The sequence below is a fragment of the Oncorhynchus gorbuscha genome, linkage group LG07, assembly GCF_021184085.1.
Source record: "Oncorhynchus gorbuscha isolate QuinsamMale2020 ecotype Even-year linkage group LG07, OgorEven_v1.0, whole genome shotgun sequence".
Classification (NCBI taxonomy): domain Eukaryota; kingdom Metazoa; phylum Chordata; class Actinopteri; order Salmoniformes; family Salmonidae; genus Oncorhynchus; species Oncorhynchus gorbuscha.
In genome coordinates, this window is record NC_060179.1 from 33,761,269 (window position 1) to 33,780,497 (window position 19,229).

General features: G+C 41.4%; 1 protein-coding gene across 7 annotated transcripts; it reads left to right on the plus strand.

Moving 5' to 3' along the window:
• The first annotated feature begins 1,481 nt into the window (after positions 1-1,481).
• Positions 1,482-19,226, plus strand: dync2i1 (dynein 2 intermediate chain 1). Of its 7 annotated transcripts, none has more exons than XM_046356258.1 (24): positions 1,482-1,676; positions 2,865-2,918; positions 3,013-3,727; positions 3,807-3,874; positions 4,141-4,386; positions 4,600-4,668; positions 9,701-9,772; positions 9,890-9,895; positions 10,020-10,239; positions 10,487-10,589; positions 13,809-13,938; positions 14,237-14,348; positions 14,513-14,607; positions 14,734-14,863; positions 15,115-15,287; positions 15,561-15,723; positions 16,043-16,156; positions 16,458-16,519; positions 16,693-16,744; positions 16,839-16,902; positions 17,170-17,269; positions 17,503-17,634; positions 17,756-17,979; positions 18,372-19,226. In XM_046356258.1, the coding sequence occupies exons 1-24, from the start codon at positions 1,518-1,520 to the stop codon at positions 18,541-18,543; spliced, it is 3,435 nt and encodes a 1,144-aa protein (XP_046212214.1). In that variant the 5' UTR covers positions 1,482-1,517; the 3' UTR covers positions 18,544-19,226. The 7 variants fall into 7 exon arrangements, with proteins under 7 accessions (XP_046212214.1, XP_046212215.1, XP_046212217.1 ...); XM_046356263.1 differs by lacking the exon at positions 1,482-1,676 and adding an exon at positions 2,309-2,462; XM_046356259.1 differs by lacking the exon at positions 9,890-9,895.
• The last annotated feature ends 3 nt before the right edge of the window (positions 19,227-19,229 follow it).

Genomic DNA, 19,229 nt, shown 5'->3' on the forward strand with positions numbered 1-19,229 from the left:
AGCAAGTGGTTTGAGAATTATCTGTCAGATAGGACTCCCTGCATATTTTTTGATGGTGTCAAGTTTCCTGGATATTACAAAAGGTGTACCGCAGGCGTCGGTAGTCTCTTTACTATTTACATAAATAATACTGGTCTATCTGTTAAAACGTGTAATATTCATCTGTATGCTGACAACGTTGTTATTTATGTACGTCATTGCCCCAACTGTTGACCAGACTATGTTAGAGCTGCAATGTGACTTTGTCACCTTACAGAAAGCCCTGGTTTGTTTCAAACGTGTACTTGATTGCTGTGGGCAAGAATACAAACACGTTGATATCTAATTCTTGAAAAAATGTTTCAGATGAATTCATATTTATTCATTGGATGCTTCTCCCATCGATTCCCGCCTATAAATATCTGGTCATTTGGATTGACAAAGACTTCATGTTTAAAAAACATATGGATGAACTAGTTAAAAAGCTCAGATTTAAAGTGGGCTCCTTTTTAATAAATATATTTAGCCTCTCCCTAAGAAGCAGATTGTACAGTCAACTTTCCTTTCTTGACTATGGTGATGGCACCTTTTACCAGATTTCAGCAGGCACGACATTTAAATCTTTGGATGCCCTATACCATAGCGACCTTCACTTTATCACAGGTGACAGTTTTAATACTCACAACTGCATCCTGTATCAAAAGGTTGGCTGGTCCTCATAAAAAGGTTGGCTGGTCCTCATAAAGTCCCATCATTATTCCCATTTTGTCTACAAAGCTCTACTACACAAGTTTCTAATTTACCTAACTTCGTGGCTAACGAATAAAGAATGAGCTACCAAACACGCTCGTAGGATTGATTAGCTCTGGAGGTCTCTCTGGTCTCAACCAATTTAGATAAATCCTCCTTTAGTTTTAGTGTCCCCCATTGTAGGAATAAACTACAAAATTCCTTGCATCTTGATTTCCTGGTGCTACTAGGGCTGTTTAGGACTCTGGTATTGAATTAATTGATTGGGGATTGCAATTGTTTCGAGTGATTGTAGTGGTTTATTTGTTGAAATTATGGCGTTGATGTTGTGCTTTGTGGTTATTTTTATTATTCTGGTTTTAATGTTAATATGTTTACCTGTTCGTGAGAAAATGTTTGTAGGCTACTCATGGCACCATTGGGAATGAGACCCTGGTCTCAATTGGGCTACCCTGAATAAATAGAAGTTAATATATCAGTATTATGTTTGTGTGTGTACATATATCTATATATACACTGTTTTATATATCAGATTTTTTGTGCCTTGTTTGCCAACATTTTTTGTGCCCTGATATTTTGTGCCCTGTTTGCCAACAGTTTGGCATGACAGTTCATAGCCCACAGGCCGAAAGATGTCAATAGTAAGTATTTTCCATTTTACCGTCCAACCGCATTGTATGCAGCACGCGAGACATTGGTGTTCCCCTTGGACCGGTTCGTACCTAACACATTATCCAGTCAGGCTACAAATGCATCGCTTTCCTCCTGCTGAAGAAAACGGGGTAAATATGCGTACTTGCTTTATGAAACATCACCATGCTAGAGTGGTTAATGCCACTGAAAGCTCGCCAAGAACGCGTATCGCGTTCAGCCAATTAGGTTGCAGCAGTCTGTTGTTTACCCCTGATAGGACTCAACATCAGGAAGTAGCATTAGCCACTAGCAAGGTAAGCTGTATTGATGTGTAATATTGTAATTATTGTTGAAAAATATATAATATATATATATAATAATACAAATAAAACAACAAAATAATAAAGAATGTGATTAATCCCCCAAAATAAAATATAAACATACATATTTTTTATAGTTTTTTATTTTGCCTTCTCGCCATTAAATCTAGTTAAGGAGGAAATCGACGACTTTGCATCCTGAATGGAGAATATTTTAGGTACGAACCGGTCCACGGGGAATATGAGTGTATTGCCGGCTGCATACAATGCGTTTGGACGGTAAAATGAAACCATAAATACCAGATTAATAACGCCATGTGCTGGCCTTTGCTTTGTTCGGGCCAGACAATTTCATAAGAGCAGAAACTGACTAGCACCCGGGCTACACTAAATAAAGCACATTCATGCAGTTTTTAATTTGTTTTAATCTGAATGATGATTATATGGCTTTACACAGACTTGCCAATATAATGGAATTTAGTCATTGTCGAGCAGGGTCTGGACTTGCCATGATAAATAGATGCATCTGCTATTGATATATTTGGACTGTGTATCCATGGCGATAAGTTATTTGCGTCCAGAGAGCTCTTCGATCGGTTGACAATCCTGTTGTCAAGAGAACATGACGCACTTGCCTTAGTTTCAGTCAAGTGCGCTTGCGCAATCGAAATCTGGTGTCAAGGCGCTGAATAATGTCAACACAAATTCGTAATCTTTATTTCTGATATAAATTGAATATTTCATGAGGAAGAGACAGGCGATATCATGCCTACAGATAAGGTAAAATGGTGACTAAATACATAACAATTTTAAACATATATGCGTGCAAATGTAGAGATAGGTAACGTTAGGCTAGCTAATTTAGCTAACTAGCTACATCTCACCCGTACAGTAGTAGTAGCTTGCTAGCTAGCTAACGCCAACGTCCAGTCCAGCCAGGAATAACCTGCTTTAGCTAGCTATCTAACTAACTTAGTAACGTTAGCTATCTATATTGCTAGAGGACAATCTACAAGCAAGACTAGTTAACGTTAGTTGATTGGTTATCAAACCAATTGATAACTAATATAGCTAGCTACATTTATAGCTATGCATCAATATTCTTTGCAGCAAAGTCAGTCTTGGTTATTGCTGTGCTTATTGTCAGTGAGAATAATGATGTATTCCTTGTCTATTATTTAGAAAATAACAAAGGAAGATACATGGAAATCAGATGACCTTAGGAGGCACATAAGGGTAAATTCAGTCACGTGACAAGTGTAGCAAAATGTTTTATGATAAGTTTGCCTCGATTGTATCATGTGCAATGAATAATGTGTCTTGTTGTCAGGGTGGAGGACACGATGAAGAATCTAGCAGCAGCAGGAGGAGAGATGATGAGAGAAGACATAGGACGGGGGAGTCAGTCGAGCGACGCCACAGAGACCCAGAGAGGGAGGCCAGAAGGGAGAGAGAGAAGAACAGAGAGAGAGATGGGACCCGAGAGAGAACAAAACCCAGAGATACAGACAAGGACAGGCATCAAGACAGAAGGATAGACGGCTCGAGAGACAGGATGGGCGAAAAGGAGGAGAGAGACAAAGAAAGGAGCAGAGCGCAAGATAGGGTTATTAAAGGCACAGAGAATGTAAAGTACAGGAATGGGGACAGAGACAGTCGGGACAAAATGCATGATAGAGAAGAAAAAGAAAACAGGGATAGGGAGAGGGTAAAGGCCAGAGAAAGGGATACGGAGAGGACAAGGGAGAGGGAAAGAGATGCGCTGAGGAAGAGCGACAGGGATAAAGAGAAGGAGAAAAACAAGGAGAGTGAAACAGGGGAGAGGGACAGGGAGCGAAGGTCTGACAGAGATAGAAAGAGAAATGAGGAGAGGGCGGAGGGAGGGAGAGACAGGGATAGAGAGCATGATCGTGAGAAGAGAGAGAGACATAAAGAGAGGGAGTATTTGAAAGAGAGTGAACGCTACAAGGACAGATCGCAGAAAGACAAGGAAAGAAAAGAAAGACACACAGACAAAGACCATTCAGGACAAAAGGAAGAAAGAGGTAAAGTTATCCAGGTGAAAAATATACCTTACTACCTCACTAGTCATCGTATGTCAATACATTGTTATTTTTATTCCAGAATACAGGGAGCAACATAGAAAAGAAAAGGAGGAGAGAGAAAGGAGACACAAAGAGAGAGCACAACACGTAAGAGTATTCAATATTGTCGTTAACATGTTCTTTATTCCCCAAATTAAAAAATAAGGTATCAACACCCCAATGGTCTGACTGGTTCCGTTGGCTTACACTCTGGGGTGAAGTTTCCCCTAGGTACAGATTTAGGATCCGCATCACCTCCCCCAATCCTAACCTTCTTAACCGTTAGTGGTTAAAATGTAAAACTGATCCAAGATGTAAATGTATGAGCAGAATCCAGGGACAACTTCACATCCTGGGGTATATTTTTGTTACAGGATACAGGTGAAAGTCGGAGACATGACGGTGATTCCAGAGAAGTGGAGAGTGAGCGAGTGCACAGGGAACGAAAGGGATCGGACAGAGAGAGGGAGGGAAAGAGGGATAAACATAGAGAGAGGAGGCACAGAGAAGAAGCAATTCCTGAGAGGGATTCCACTGAACGGACCAGCGCCAAGAAATCATCATCATCATCCTCAGACCTCAGAGTTCACAAGGATAAGACAGAGCCTGTTAAAACTAAGGTTAGTGTCACAAAGTCAATAATTTATTCAAAGTGCATTTTACTACACAGTTTACATCATAAAAAAGTATAAAAAATAATATAGGAAAAGGGAATACGGAGAAAACAACAAGTGATAAACAGTCCCTCTCCCTTTTCAATAGATGTTCCTCATATATAGTATATGTGTTTTCATGACTCTTTTTTTCCTGTGTGTTTCCCCTGTGTGAGCCAGGAAGTAGTGATGCGATCTGAGTCAGCGTGGAGGTCTAGTCAGAAACAATTAAGTGACACAGAGGAGCCCGTAAGACTTCTTTTCATGATGGGGTTTTTCTCATGGCCATATCTATCTACCGTCAATACCTCTGCTAGCATGAGAATAGAGCATGGCTATTTGTTTTGGACCATAGCTGCTTAACACACACCCAATTCAGACCAAGAGCGTTGCATTTTGAATTGGGGTCTGTCAAAATTGACTGAAGCATTTTGTATGTTTCAGTGCATCTAAAATCAGACAAGTTCACAAGCCTTGTCTATAGATATACAGGGTCATTACTTGCAAGCATTTAAAGGTCAATGGGTTCTCACACACAGAATGCGTATAAGCCAATGAAAAGTGTTGATTTACTTGCTTATGACCCAATTCTAAATTGTAGCTCGTCCTATCAGATAGCATGTTAAAAGTTAGCCCTATGCTAACTTCAGCAGGTTGCACTGATTATGATTATACAGTGGGGCAAAAAAAGTATTTAGTCAGCCACCAATTGTGCATGTTCTCCCACTTAAAAAGATGAGAGGCCTGTAATTTTCATCATAGGTACACTTCAACTATGACAGACAAAATTAGAAAAAAAAATCCAGAAAATCACATTGTAGGATTTTTTAATGAATTTATTTGCAAATTATGGAAAATAAATATTTGGTCAATAACAAAAGTTTATCTCAACACTTTGTTATATACCCTTTGTTGGCAATGACAGAGGTCAAACGTTTTCTGTAAGTCTTCACAAGGTTTTCACACACTGTTGCTGGTATTTTGGCCCATTCCTCCATGCAGATCTCCTCTAGAGCAGTGATGTTTTGGGGCTTTCAACTCCCTCCAAAGATTTTCTATGGGGTTGAGATCTGGAGACTGGCTAGGCCACTCCAGGACCTTGAAATGCTTCTTACGAAGCCACTCCTTCGTTGCCTGGGTGGTGTGTTTGGGATCATTGTCATGCTGAAAGACCCAGCCACGTTTCATCTTCAATGCCCTTGCTGATGGAAGGGGCCATGTATCTCACGATACATGTCCCCATTCATTCTTTCCTTTACACGGATCAGTCGTCCTGGTCCCTTTGCAGAAAAACAGCCCCAAAACATTATGTTTCCACCCCCATGCTTCACAGTAGGTATGGTGTTCTTTGGATGCAACTCAGCATTCTTTGTCCTCCAAACACGATGAGTTGAGTTTTTACCAAAAAGTGCTATTTTGGTTTGATCTGACCATATGACATTCTCCCAATCTTCTTCTGGATCATCCAAATGCTCTCTAGCAAACTTCAGACGGGCCTGGACATGTACTGGCTTAAGCAGGGGGACACGTCTGGCACTGCAGGATTTGAGTCCCTGGCGGCGTAGTGTGTTACTGATGGTAGGCTTTGTTACTTTGGTCCCAGCTCTCTGCAGGTCATTCACTAGGTCCTCCGGTGTGGTTCTGGGATTTTTGCTCACCGTTCTTGTGATCATTTTGACCCCACGGGGTGAGATCTTGCGTGGAGCCCCAGATCGAGGGAGATTATCAGTGGTCTTGTATGTCTTCCATTTCCTAATAATTGCTCCCACAGTTGATTTCTTCAAACCAAGCTGCTTACCTATTGCAGATTCAGTCTTCCCAGCCTGGTGCTGGTCTACAATTTTGTTTCTGGTGTCCTTTGACAGCTCTTTGGTCTTGGCCATAGTGGAGTTTGGAGTGTGACTGTTTGAGGTTGTGAACAGGTGTCTTTTATACTGATAACAAGTTCAAACAGGTGCCATTAATACTAGTAACGAGTGGAGGACAGAGGACCCTCTTAAACAATAAGTTACAGGTCTTTGAGAGCCAGAAATCTTGCTTGTTTGTAGGTGACCAAATACTTATTTTCCACCATAATTTGCAAATAAATTCATAAAAAATCCTACAATGTAATTTTCTGGATTAGTTTCTTCTCATTTTGTCTGTCATAGTTGAAGTGTACCTATGATGAAAATTTACAGGCCTCTCTCATCTTTTTAAGTGGGAGAACTTGCACAATTGGTGGCTGTCTAAATACTTTTTTGCCCCACTGTAAGTGCATCAGCCAATTAGAATCGTTGAAGTAGTTGGACGTGTTCCAACACTTCTTCATGGATGGAAGTGTTGTTAACATACGTAAGTCCAACAGCATGTTCTGATCATCAAAGAAACTCTCACATGTATTTGACTGACTGATCAAATTACTGTTTGTGTAAAGTGCCTACCACTTAATTGTCACAGATTGTGGCAAAGGTCGGCGAGCATCAAGGACCGGCAGTGGACAGTTATTTTCCTCAACAAAAATGCTTGCTGCGGGGGGGGGCTATTCAAACCCACAGTTAAATGCACTATCGATTGCGAGTCAACCGCTTTAGCAGTATGTGCCACCGTGAAGCGAAAATGTTGTTAAACAGTAGTAGCCTCGTCAAGGCTGCATCAGTGCAATATTGGCACACAACATTTTGTTACAGAACAACAGATCAAGTAAACCTTGAATTTGTAGGTTTAAAATATCACTCCAGTGGCCAGGGTTGACCTATTTTAAGAAATGCCATTGGTTGGTGGATATAAAGATAAATTAAGATCTTTCATAGGCTAAAGAAGTTGTGCCAGGTTATAATCAGTACCACCTGTTGAGGTTAGCATAGGGCTAACGTGTTATCTGATTGGACCAGCTACGATTTAGCGTCGCATGCATGTATATCGCTGCTTTTCATTAGCTGATATGCATTTGGTGTGTGAGAACCCATTTAACTTTTAAATGCTTGTTTATGTTAACATGGCCCCAGAGTATTATCCAACCTGTTCTAATATTTCTCTTTCATTATTGGCAAATGTTTGCAGTGGTACCTTTTGTTGATGGCTTCATTGCTTTGCTTGCCTTCACATGCAGTGCATTTGGAAAGTATTCAGATCCCTTGACTTACAAGCTACAGCCTTATTCTAAAATGGATTAAATATTTTTTTTTTCTCAAATCTACACACAATATCCCATAAAGCAAACACTGTTTTTTATACATTTTTGCAAATTTATAAAAAATATAAACCTGGAATATGACATTTACATAAGTATTGCGACCCTTTATTCAGTACTTTGTTGAAGCACCTTTGGCAGCGATTACAGCCTCGAGTCTTCTTGGATATGACGCAACAAGCTTGGTACATCTGTAATTGGGGAGTTTTTCCCATTCTTCTCTGCAGATCCTCTCAAGCTCTGTCCGCTAGGATGGGGAGCGTTGCTGCACAGCTATTTTCTGGTCTTTCCATAGATGTTCGATCGGGTTCAAGTCCGGGCTCTGGCTGGGCCACTCAAGGACATTCAGAGACTTGTCCTAAAACCATTCCTGCGTTGTCTTGGCTGTGTGCTTAGGGTCGATGTCTTGTTGGAAGGTGAACCTTCGCCCCAGTCTGAGGTCCTGAGTGCTCTGGAGCAGGTTTTCATCAAGGATCTCTCTGTACTTTTCTCGGTTCATCTTTCCCTAGATCCTGACTAGACTCTCTGCCGCTGAAAAACATCCCCACAGCATGATGCTGTCACCACCATGCTTCACTGTAGGGATGGTGCCAGGTTTCCTCCAGACGTGACACTTGGCATTCAGGCCAAAGCGTTCAATCTTTGTTTCATCAGACCAGAAAATCTTGTTTCTCATGGTCAGAGTCCTTTAGGTGCCTTTTTGCAAACTCCAAGCGGGCTGTCATTTTCCTTTTACTGAGGAGTGGCTTCCGTCTGGCCGGTCTCCCATAAAGACCTGTTTGGTGGAGTGCTGCAGAGATGGTTGTCCTTCTGGAAGGTTCTCCCATCTCCACAGAGGAACTCTGGAGCTCTGTCAGAGTGACCATCAGGTTCTTGGCCACTTCCCTGACCAAGGCCTTTCTCCCCTGATTACTCAGTTTGGCCGAGTGGCCAGCTCTAGGAAGAGTCTAGGTGGTTCCAAATTTCTCCCGTTTAAGAATCCAAGTGGGCTCCCGAGTGGCGCAGCGGTCTAAGGCACTGCATCTTAGTGCAAGAGGCGTCACTACAGGCCCTAGTTTGATTCCAGGTTGTTTCACATCCGGCCGTGATTGGGAGTCCCATAGGGCGGCGCATAATTGGCCCAGCGTCATCCGGGTTTGGCCGGGGTAGGCCGTCATTGTAAATGAGAATTTGTTCTTAACTGACTTGCCTAGTTAAACAAAGGTTCAATTTAAAAAATGATGGAGGTCACAATGTTCTTGGGGACCTTCAATGCTGCAGAAATGTTTTGGTACCCTTTCCCAGGTCTGTGCCTCGACACAATCCTGTCTCGGAGCACTACGGACAATTCCTCCGACTTCATGGCTTGGTTTTTGCTTTGACATGCAGTGTCAACTGTGGGACCTTATATAGACCGGTTTGTGCCTTTCCAAATCATGTCCAATCAACTGGATTTACCACAGGTGGACTCCAAGTTGTTGAAACATCTCAAGGATGATTAATGGAAACAGGATGCACCTGAGCTCAATTTAGAGTCTCATAATAACGTATTTCAGATTTTTATTTTTAATACATTTGCAAAAAAATATATATTATGGGGTATTGTGTGTAGATTGTTGGGGGTAAAAAAAATGTTATTATCAGTGTTATAATAAGGCTGTAACGTAACGACATGTGGAAACAGTCAAGGGGTCTGAATACTTTCCGAATGCACCCATGCTCCAGCTTGTTGCATGGCAACATTCACATGGATATACTATTTCTGTAAATGCTCTGTATATTTGTCTATGTATTTAACTAATAGGGGTGCGTTCAGTTAAAGAAAGTCGCGATTATGGTGGCTCAGAGGGTGATTATGTGTGGTGTGCTGCACAAGTTTTGTGATTTCAAATGGTCACACCCATATTGACTAGGCCACACCCACCAAAAGATCAAACTTACCTCAGAGGACGAACGGTCAACACCGTTTTGGGAAACGTGTCATTAAGTACAAACCGCAACTTAGCAAATGTTGAACCAAACTGAATGCACCGCAGGTCTCGCATGAAGTTAGATGTGTTAAATACAAGCTATTGACTGAAATGAATTGCATCTGAAAATAATTGCATCTGAAATTAACTGCATCTGTAGGTGGAAATCGCGGAGGCCCCGGCTGAGGACCGTGGCTATGATGAAGCTCAGGACTATGAAGAGGACTTTGAGGTGAGACGAGTCAAAGCCTATAGAGGGTGAACTTTCTTAGTAACTCCATTTGTATTTCAGTTTTTTTCTTTTGTTTCATTATATATCACGCATGCTCTAAATGGATTGCTTTTCCAGAAAATGGTGAGTGATTAAATGTATTCAAGCATTGACAATCAACAATGGTAGATGGTAGTTACACGTGTTACTAGTTGTTACAACACCATTATAAGAGCAACTTTTTAAAATATTTTTTTTATCTCCAAAGGATTATGAGGAGGATTTTGAGGATGTGGATGACAGTGAGGGAGAGGATGAAAAGCAGACACGCAGCCATGAAGAGAGAGAAGTGAGGGAGGAAATTATTTCACAGAGGAGGGAGGAGATCGAGGCCATTCAGAGAGCCATGGATGAGGAGAACGAGAGAGTGGGCTCTGCCCAGCCCAGGCTAAGCACAGAGGAGGACGACAGACCCAAAAGGTCAAGAGGTATGGTAAATGCTCAACACTACTCGGTCGTAGTCAAGAGTGCATACCATAGCAAAACGTTTTCGAATGGAAAACCAAAAAATATTGTTTCTTATTGGATCATTCTGGTAGGTCGCTCCCCGTTTCAGCCCGTTTGGTTGATACGACCCTGGTATGAAAAATAAAGACTTGTTTATTATTTAGGACTGTCTTTTAGGACAAATTGTACGAAGCCTGTTTGAATAACGAAAACATTTCTTGGCCATAGATTCTGAAACGCCTCAAAGTAAAGTTTCACAGCCCGGGAGGTTCATGGACTTTGTCGCTGCGAAGCATCGTGAGGTCAGCAAAAAGGTTGCCAGCAAACAGAAGTAAGTCTAATGGAACTAACTGTGAGTGTGATGAATTTGAGAGGGAAATGCGGTTAAAATGGATAGATTCAGAGCCCTACTGTAAACCCTGTGAGTCAACTGATGTGAAGAGGAAATTCAGCAACGCTTGGAGGACAGTGGAAGTTTACAATAAGGCTTTTTTAAAATTGTTATTAGGGGTTCACAGTGAAGCTTTGAAACCTATTGTTATTCTCTGAATTGATATATTTATTCCCACTTTACATGGTCAAATATCTCAATTATTTGCCACACAGAAACTAGAGGCCATGAGTAACTTCATCAAAAATAATGGCACCGATTGGCCTATAGGTGGCACTGTTATAAGCAGTCTCGCTTAAACCCTTATGTCCGTCACCCCAGTTTGACTTAGAAACTTGAAAGCCAAGGTTCACAACCAATGTTCCTTCTAAACTGTACACTGGCACGCAGCTCCCATTAGTTAACACTATCAACATTTCCCTTTACTGTGGGAATTGTGATCGAGTCAACGCAATATTAGCCACTTTCAATGCAACATCCCGAAACAAAACTAACTATGCAAGACTTAGTATGCAAAACGAACTATGCAAGAGAGCGCATTGGAGTAGGATTCTATTGCATTGACAGGCACGACTCAGGCCCATACTCAACACATACCGGTGCGCCATAACCAATCAGAGCTGCAGTAGGCCTATATGCAAATAGACCGTTGCCATATATGGATTTGTGCCATTCACTATGAGCTGGATTATTAGCGCTTGTTTTGAGATCAAAGCTTGAGCTGCGGATAGCCACGTGTGCACATTTGTTTATATTCTTTGCTAGTTAGTGAGTTATTAGTCCAGTTATAGCTAATTTGTAGTCAGAAATGTGTGAGTGATTCCTTCCTACAAGAGCACAAAACGTGTACATGCATCTAGCCATCTTTGAAAAGGGAATCGGGTAAAGCGCTTTCTTTTATGTCTTAAAGGGGCAGTTGTGTATTTTGAGACCGGCTTGAATAAGTTAAGTACCTAATAGGCAGAGGGTAGAATAATTGTTCTGATTTTCTGTAATAATTGTATGGGAATAATAAATGCATTTTATTTTGTAAAGTGGTTTCTTGCATCAAACAACACAACAAAACAAAACATTCAGTCACCTCCTTGTCTGAAAGACAAGTGGATAAACAGGTTAATGTCAAAACCTGTGTGTTTTTTTTTTCAAAAGTCTCATGGAATGGAGATCTACATTGAACACCACACATTGGCTGCTACTGTAGGCCGGAAAATCGAACTGCTATTTCCACGTTAAAATGTTATGTGATGCATTTTCATTATTGTTTTTCATGGTAGGCCTACATTATGATCAAATAGCCACAGTAGAGCCTGATTGGCCACTGTTAAAACAATAAATTAAAGCCTTACAGCCTCAGTGTTCACAGTAAACGCATCTCGGAAGTTGCACAGAGATTTCACAAGGTTCAGGTTTGCGATCAGCAGAAAAATATCAGAGGGAACATTGGACACGACCCCATGTGGGGTTGTCTGATTTGAAAATTAAGTTGAGAGATAATCTGAAATCAAAAAAACAGTTGTGGTTTCTGTTTTCTTCCTACAAATGTGTCTCTTGAACAGTTTAAGCTACAACATATTATGACCTTGTCACTGAAAGATAAGACTCTCGGGTATGTGTCTTCTGTCTCCCTAGCAGCCTTTAGAACAGAGTAATTGGAACAGAGGGCACTAAATTAGACTGGGCGGAAAAAGAACATCATCAATAATGATATTTTCTACACAGAATATCATACAAAATTATTGCCTGATGATCTTCTGAACTTCCTATTACCTTTCTGATGCATTTTAGTCACATCAAACCATAATTTCTTCTAATTGAAATAGTGTCAAAAGTACTGTCAGACTTATTTAAAAAAAATAAAAAAGTGAACATTGACCTTTGATTACATAACTTTTCTTTACATGGTAGGGTTGCAATTTTTTAAAATGTATATTAAGCTAAGGGATTGGTGAAAAGATGGCGGAGTTATATCATAAATCCTAGGTGTCCATTTAAACCACTGTAAATCAAACTCCACAATGGCCTATCAATTTGGACGTCCATAAGATTAACCGCAAGAACAAGGAAACTATATAATAAAATACATCTTTGCATATTTAACACTTATGCTCAAAATCATCTCTGTTCATCTTCTCACCATGAGTCAGATTGATGCCAGATTTGGTATATAGACTCAATGAATTAGCCTCTAATGAATTTGAGAAGGATTAGTTTCCCCATTCTATGTCGGCCACAGTACACCGCTAGATGGCACTATGTCACACCAGGGCTATAAGAACTGAACAGATGGACGAGGGGCCATGAAATATGGTATGCACAGCTTATGTATATGTCCTTTAGAAACTGTGTGAATATAAAGCCACTGCAACCTTAGATGGCTGCACCAGACCAGTTAGTGGCACTATAGATGTCACTGGCACCGGTGGCAACACAGGATACTAGAGCAATAAATATTGATCAAGTGGACTTTGTTTCATGCAAATGAATGTTAGATTTAAATGATCTGGACAAACAATGTGAAATATCGTGATTCGTATTTCTGTATAATCGCATATTGTTGGTCTGAACGTAGAGAAAAGTGGATATTTTATTCAGCGTATTACAGCTGTGAGAGTGTATTGCGGTATTTTGTTATGCTAGTGTCGAGTGTAGCAACTGAGATTTAAACCATTTTACACAAACAGATTTGACCCGAGAATTGGTAAATAAACTCAATACATGAAGTAATGACTTTTAATAATGACTACCTGCTGCATTGAAAGGTGACCAACCTACAGCACTAGACTAAACTTCACTTGCGTCATCAATGTGATATTGAGAGATAAACATAGTAATGCTTTCACTGATTGCACATAAAGGAAGATGGCTGCTACAGGATGGGAGTGCTTGCTTTGTTACCCAACTGATCTTGTGTCCTTTCTGTCATCCTGTGAACCCCGTTCGTTGCTGATCGCAGCTATATTTGTTCTTTATTGCTAAAGAAGCACTTTTATCAACTTCCACTATCCGCCAAGAGTTGCTGAATTTCCCCTTAATTTCAATTTTTGCTCCTCAATTCATTGCGCCTTGGTTGGAGAGTGAGATAGCTGTTGTGTTTCCTTGTTTCCTAAACCCGCTATATAATATCTCCTACTCTCTGTATGTGATATGGGCCCACCCCAGGAAACGCAGTACAGAGCTGCTTCGCCTGATCGACCTGGACTACTCCATCACCTTCTCCCTCCTGGATCTGCCCCCTGTCAATGAGTATGACATGTACATCAAAAACTTTGGAACAACAAACACAAAACAGGTTTGCCTATGCTTAACAGACCTGGGTACAAATACTATTCGAAATCATTTCAAATACTTTATTTGGGCTTCATTGAGCTTGCCTGGGCGCAAAGGAACCAATAGAATAGTTTCAAATAGTGCAAACGCCACCCGTCTGGTACTCCAGACAGGCTACCGTAAAACTCTAAAAGTATTTGAAAGATTTCAAATAGTATCTGAACCCTGGTCTGCTCGTTAATGACATCATTGTGGCAGTAAGCTTGCTTGTCTTTTTATTCATATTAATGTGATAAACCCAATGCATCCTCACTTTCCAGGCTTACGTCCAGTGCAACGAGGACAATACTGATCGCGACATTCAAACGGAGGAGATCGAGATGAGCGAGAAGTGGACACAGCATCCTGCGGAGAGGAACGTAGGCTGTGGAGGTGAGGAAACGTGCACTGTGATCTGTATTCTATCAAATCTATGACTACATCCGAAATAGCACCCTACTCCCTTTATAGGGCACTACGGTTGACCAGAGCAAGTAGTGCACTATATAGGGAATGTGCTGCCATTTGGAATGTGTTTTATTCCCACGCTGCAACAGGTCCTAAACTTTCCCACGAGGCGTCTGATGAATCTGTGACCAGACTGAGCATCGATTCACAGCGCCTAGCAACATTTCTGCGCTCAGCTTCACAGGTATAGCCTATGAGGCTACATTTTTCTTTGAATCAAAGTAACCTTTTTGTCGTCACTATATTGCAAATTTTCCCTCTTCTTGCCGTTACTAGTGCTTTGTGCTCTCTGATTTGCTGTTATTATTAGGTGGTTGCGGTACTGTTGGAAGAGGATAGGGCTGAGAAGCAATCACTGAAGAAGCTGAGGACTCAAGCAGACACTCTCTCTTTCAGCGACGGGTGTTTACAGCTCAATACCAAGCTTCCATTTCTATATGGCAAGTTACCTGACACCCAGTTATAATGTTCGTACTTTGTGTTCAGCCTTTCACATTGCTGTCATTGCAGTGTAGAACAGTCCCTAATTAGCTCATGCCATGCACTTTCAGCAACTTGGGTCTTGCCACTGTCCTGAACTGAAGGTCTGGCCCGTGTTCCCAAAGGCAGCACCCATAACAACCAATGCTATTTTTACCATGTTTGTATATAAGCTAGTTTGTCTCGGTCCTATTGTTTTCCCTGCTCGCAGGTCGTCAGATCAGCCTGGTTCAATTCTCCCAGGTGCAGAGGCAGACCATGCTGTCCGTGCACAACCCCTCAGCCAAGCCCAGCGCCGTGCGGCTCGACAGCAAGACCATCATCTGTATCTGGAACATCTGGGAGCCCTCCCGCCCACAGAAGATTCTTGTCTACGAGTCCGAGGTGCCACTAAACCACTGCAACTCAGAGAGATGGGGTTTCCCAAAATTCCCAGGTTTTCCAGAAATCCCTTTTTGGAAGATTCTCGGAATAAGCAGGGAACCGCAACCAGGATTTCTGTGAAATCTGAGAATTTGAGGGCATTTACTGGAATTATGCGACCCTATTTGAAGCTTTGGTTTAGGATTTGATGGGCGTTATCAACGAGTATGTGTTTGAAGGTTGGCATCAGCATTAGTGGAAACAAGACTACAACTCTCTGATTTTATCCTTCAGGTGCAATGCTGCTGCTTCAGCCCTGGTAAATCCACGCTGGTGTTTGCGGGCACGTCCGTGGGTTCTGTAGTCTTGTGGGACTTGAGGGAGCACGCCAGTGCCCATTACACTTTAAGAATAGGGGAGAACGACTGGACTCTCCGCCACCCAACCTTCTCCACAGGTCAGCAATCAAAAGATTTTTCCTCTGGCTCCGTTATTTTTCCAAGTTTCATGCTTTTATGAAAAGTTTCAGGGGTTTTTTGCGCCGGGACTACTCATCTCTTTCTGTTTATTATTGTATTGCATGTACGATATACATCAAGGCAGGCATTTTGATTTGGATGACACCCATATGAAAATACTTAATCTACTCTTTAATATGTACTCTTAAGAATATCTTCTTGAACCGAGAGAGATGCGTATCAACTCCTAGTTTCCAGGAGCGTCATCTCCTGTTTTTGAGTAGGTTAATGTCACCTCCTCTGTCACCCTGTCATCAGATGCCGTGCTGGCAGCGTCGGGCCACATGTCCTCAGTGAGCTCTGTGGAGGCCGTCCCTGCCACCGTGGCTGAGGGCCTGAGGCCAGAGCTTCCCCTTTTGGCTTCTGACGAAGGTACTCCAACTGGACTTGGTGTGCCTCCCAATTATATCTTCTTTTTCCTGAAGTGTGCATTCGTTTACTACTTTCCCCAAGTCTAAAAGCCTTGGATTGGTGCAGGCAGGGGCTAGTTGGAGTTTTCACCATATTTCTTATACCAGCCATTTTCTTTTAAATCTGTGAAGGGAAGTAAACAAGTGCACACTTTGGGAGTAAGGAAAGAGAATTGGGACATTGGTCTATGAGAAACACACAATTATAGTAGCATTTGTTTTATTTATGGTGAGCTAAAGTCTTCCCTTAATTTCAAACTTAGAGTCATCAGGATTGTCATTCCAGTTGGCTTCTCTTGATGGAAATGGGGTTCTGAATCTATGGGTAAGTGTCTTTAGTATGCTACAACGCCGCCCCATGCTTTTGCATCACTACTATACACTAACTGTATAACTAGTCATCTTGAATTATTGGATTGGTCTGTTTACTAACCGCACAGACGGATCATTATTGAAGTGTCCTTCTGCAATGCTGTTGTTACCATCTCTGTCCCACAGGTGGTACTGGAGCTCCCTAAAGCCAACGACGCCGGCTCGCACACAGACCTGGGTGAGTCAGTCACGTTTAACATGTTTCCTCCATTACTTTCAATGTTTATTTTTTTTCTCTCCCACTCAATTGACCCTGGCTGTTTCTCTTGCAGGGCTCCGGCCTGGGGGCAAAGTGAAACTGCTCCACAGCTCCACAGTCCTCACCACCAGCGAGAGGTGAGACGTACAGATATTCAATTCATCACTGCCAGTCAGTGGGCCAAAAATAACCACAACGTGGGCCCCGCGGTACACAACAAGCTTGTTTTTACATGTCGCACGGACAGTTGTTGTTGTTGTCAGCTGACCAGACTGATATGATTCAGTGGTCAAATGTGTATCTGTTAACGTGCAGCTGGTGTCGTGTCTTTTTGCCTGGAATCTCGTGACCTAGTGATACGACTGGGTATTTATTTCAGTCTGTCTCTTTCTCTCTCTCTCCAGGTCTTTGACGCGAGACGCTAAGAAAACAACACCGTTACAGACACTGCTGTTAAAATTTCTGCCTTCTGATTCCAACCATTTTTTCATTGGCACGAATATGGTGAGCAGTATCAAATCAATGAACCATCTTCTTTCTCTGTTTCACTGTTTGCCATTTTAGACATCCTGGATATGACTAACTTTGTGGATGCGTCTCAAAATCGTGCACTGTATAGGGAATAGTGTGCCATTTGAGACGCATCCCATCCAGTATGTCCAGGATCATGTGGACAGAATAAACAGAAGTCACACTGTGTCGTATGGTATGTATTGGGCAATGTGTGTTGTTCATAGGGTCTTGTGAACCATGGGACCAGTCACGGGTTAAAGGCTCCTCCAAAGTTCTACAGGCCTCAGGTGGTTGGATTCAGACCCGTTGATGTCGCCTCCATCGACTTTTCTCCCTTCGGAGAACCCATATTCCTGGTGAGATCAGTGCTGTTGAGATTGATGTATCTGAGATTCATGTTGTGTGCGTTTGTGCATGCTCGTGTGTATGTGAATGTTTTACGTATGATCTGTGTGTGTGTGCTTCTCTGTGTTCCAGGTGGGCTGTGGGGATGGCAGTGTCAGACTACACACAGTGCTGAGTGAGCAGCCTCTGATGGAGTGGACCAGCAGTACAGCAGGGCAGCCGGTGGTGTCAGTACAGTGGGCCCAGACCAGGCCAACAGTCTTCTGTGTTCTGGATGCTGCCTCCTACCTTCACATATGGGACCTGCTGGAGAAAGACTTTGAGCCTGTGATCACTGAAAAGATTGATGCTGACAGGTAATTAATAATGACTTCTTTTTTTTCTCTTCTTTTTTTGCACACACAAAAAACTCTCAATTACAAAATTATTGAATTATGTATTTCAATGTTTGTCAGACGATGGCCCAAGACACAAAATGTAAGCATGCGGAGGGTTCTGTGTAAATAACAACGGATTAGTATGGAAACAACAGATTAGTATGGAAACAACAAAGTGCAGATGTCATTTGTATAAATACTTCATAACTAATGAAAAGCAGAATGTTGATAAATGGATTTTAGCTGGATGAAATATGAGTGATGTATCCCCCAGTTAGTGATTGGGGGAAGGTTTAAAAAATATATATATTCGCACATCAATAATACATTTTTATGGTGCCTGGTTCATCTTTCTGTTTCTTTCTCCTCAGGGTAACAGCCATGGCTGTTTTTGGTGACCCTGCAAAGCAGAACACCTATTCAGGAATATCACTGGCAACACAGTCGGGGAAGATAGAAATGCAGTATTTCAGCAAGAGATTGACAGTGCCTGAATCTGCTGACCTGGAGAAACTACAGATCATGATGCAGGAGGCCTTTTGAAGTTATATGTCAGGAGTGTATTCATTTGTGCAAACTGTTTAAAACATTTTTTTTTTAAAGTTTTTTTTTACTGAAAGTTTTTGCAATGAGTCATAGGGAGTCATAACATATCACTAGTGTTTCTTATTGGACAAATTCAGTTAGTCCCTCCCCGTTTGCTTCCATTTGGTTCCTAGTGGATACAACCCAGGGGGCTCACTGTGTTGGATCAAATTTATTCATACAGTGGTAATCCCAGTCATCTCTAGATCAGTAAAGAGATCAACTTCAGAATGTAAGCAGATATAAATGGACTATATATTTCTATTACATTCCACATTCAGTTATTTTGTGTATTTGTTATTCTAAATACAGTAGATGCCATAGTGGCATGATATTGAAATACAATATTGGAATAAAAATAGCTTTGTTTGTGCTTATTTACAAATGAACAACTTTTGCATTTGCATACCGACAATGTCTGTTCTGTGTGTTTTATATAAAAGAAAAAAATGGATTTGGTGTTTTCTTCCCATCCAAATCAGTGTGACACCAAACATTCAGGGCTAAGCAACATGGTGAATGTATAGATGCTACTTTTCATTTTATTGATGTGATGTTAATACAATAACAGTATTTTCTCTATGAGAGAACTATCATTTTTCAAGATTTTTGTTACTTCATTAAATAAAGTATTTCATGTATTT

What these genes read in the sequence shown, in the direction of transcription:
- dync2i1 (XM_046356258.1), top strand. Translation starts at nt 1,518, where the DNA reads ATGCGTACTTGCTTTATGAAACATCACCATGCTAGAGTGGTTAATGCC. An exon ending in GAGGAACGTAGGCTGTGGAG is followed by an intron (nt 14,349 to 14,512) that starts GTGAGGAAACGT and finishes ACGCTGCAACAG; the next exon opens with GTCCTAAACTTTCCCACGAG. An exon ending in CGGCTCGCACACAGACCTGG is followed by an intron (nt 16,745 to 16,838) that starts GTGAGTCAGTCA and finishes TTTCTCTTGCAG; the next exon opens with GGCTCCGGCCTGGGGGCAAA.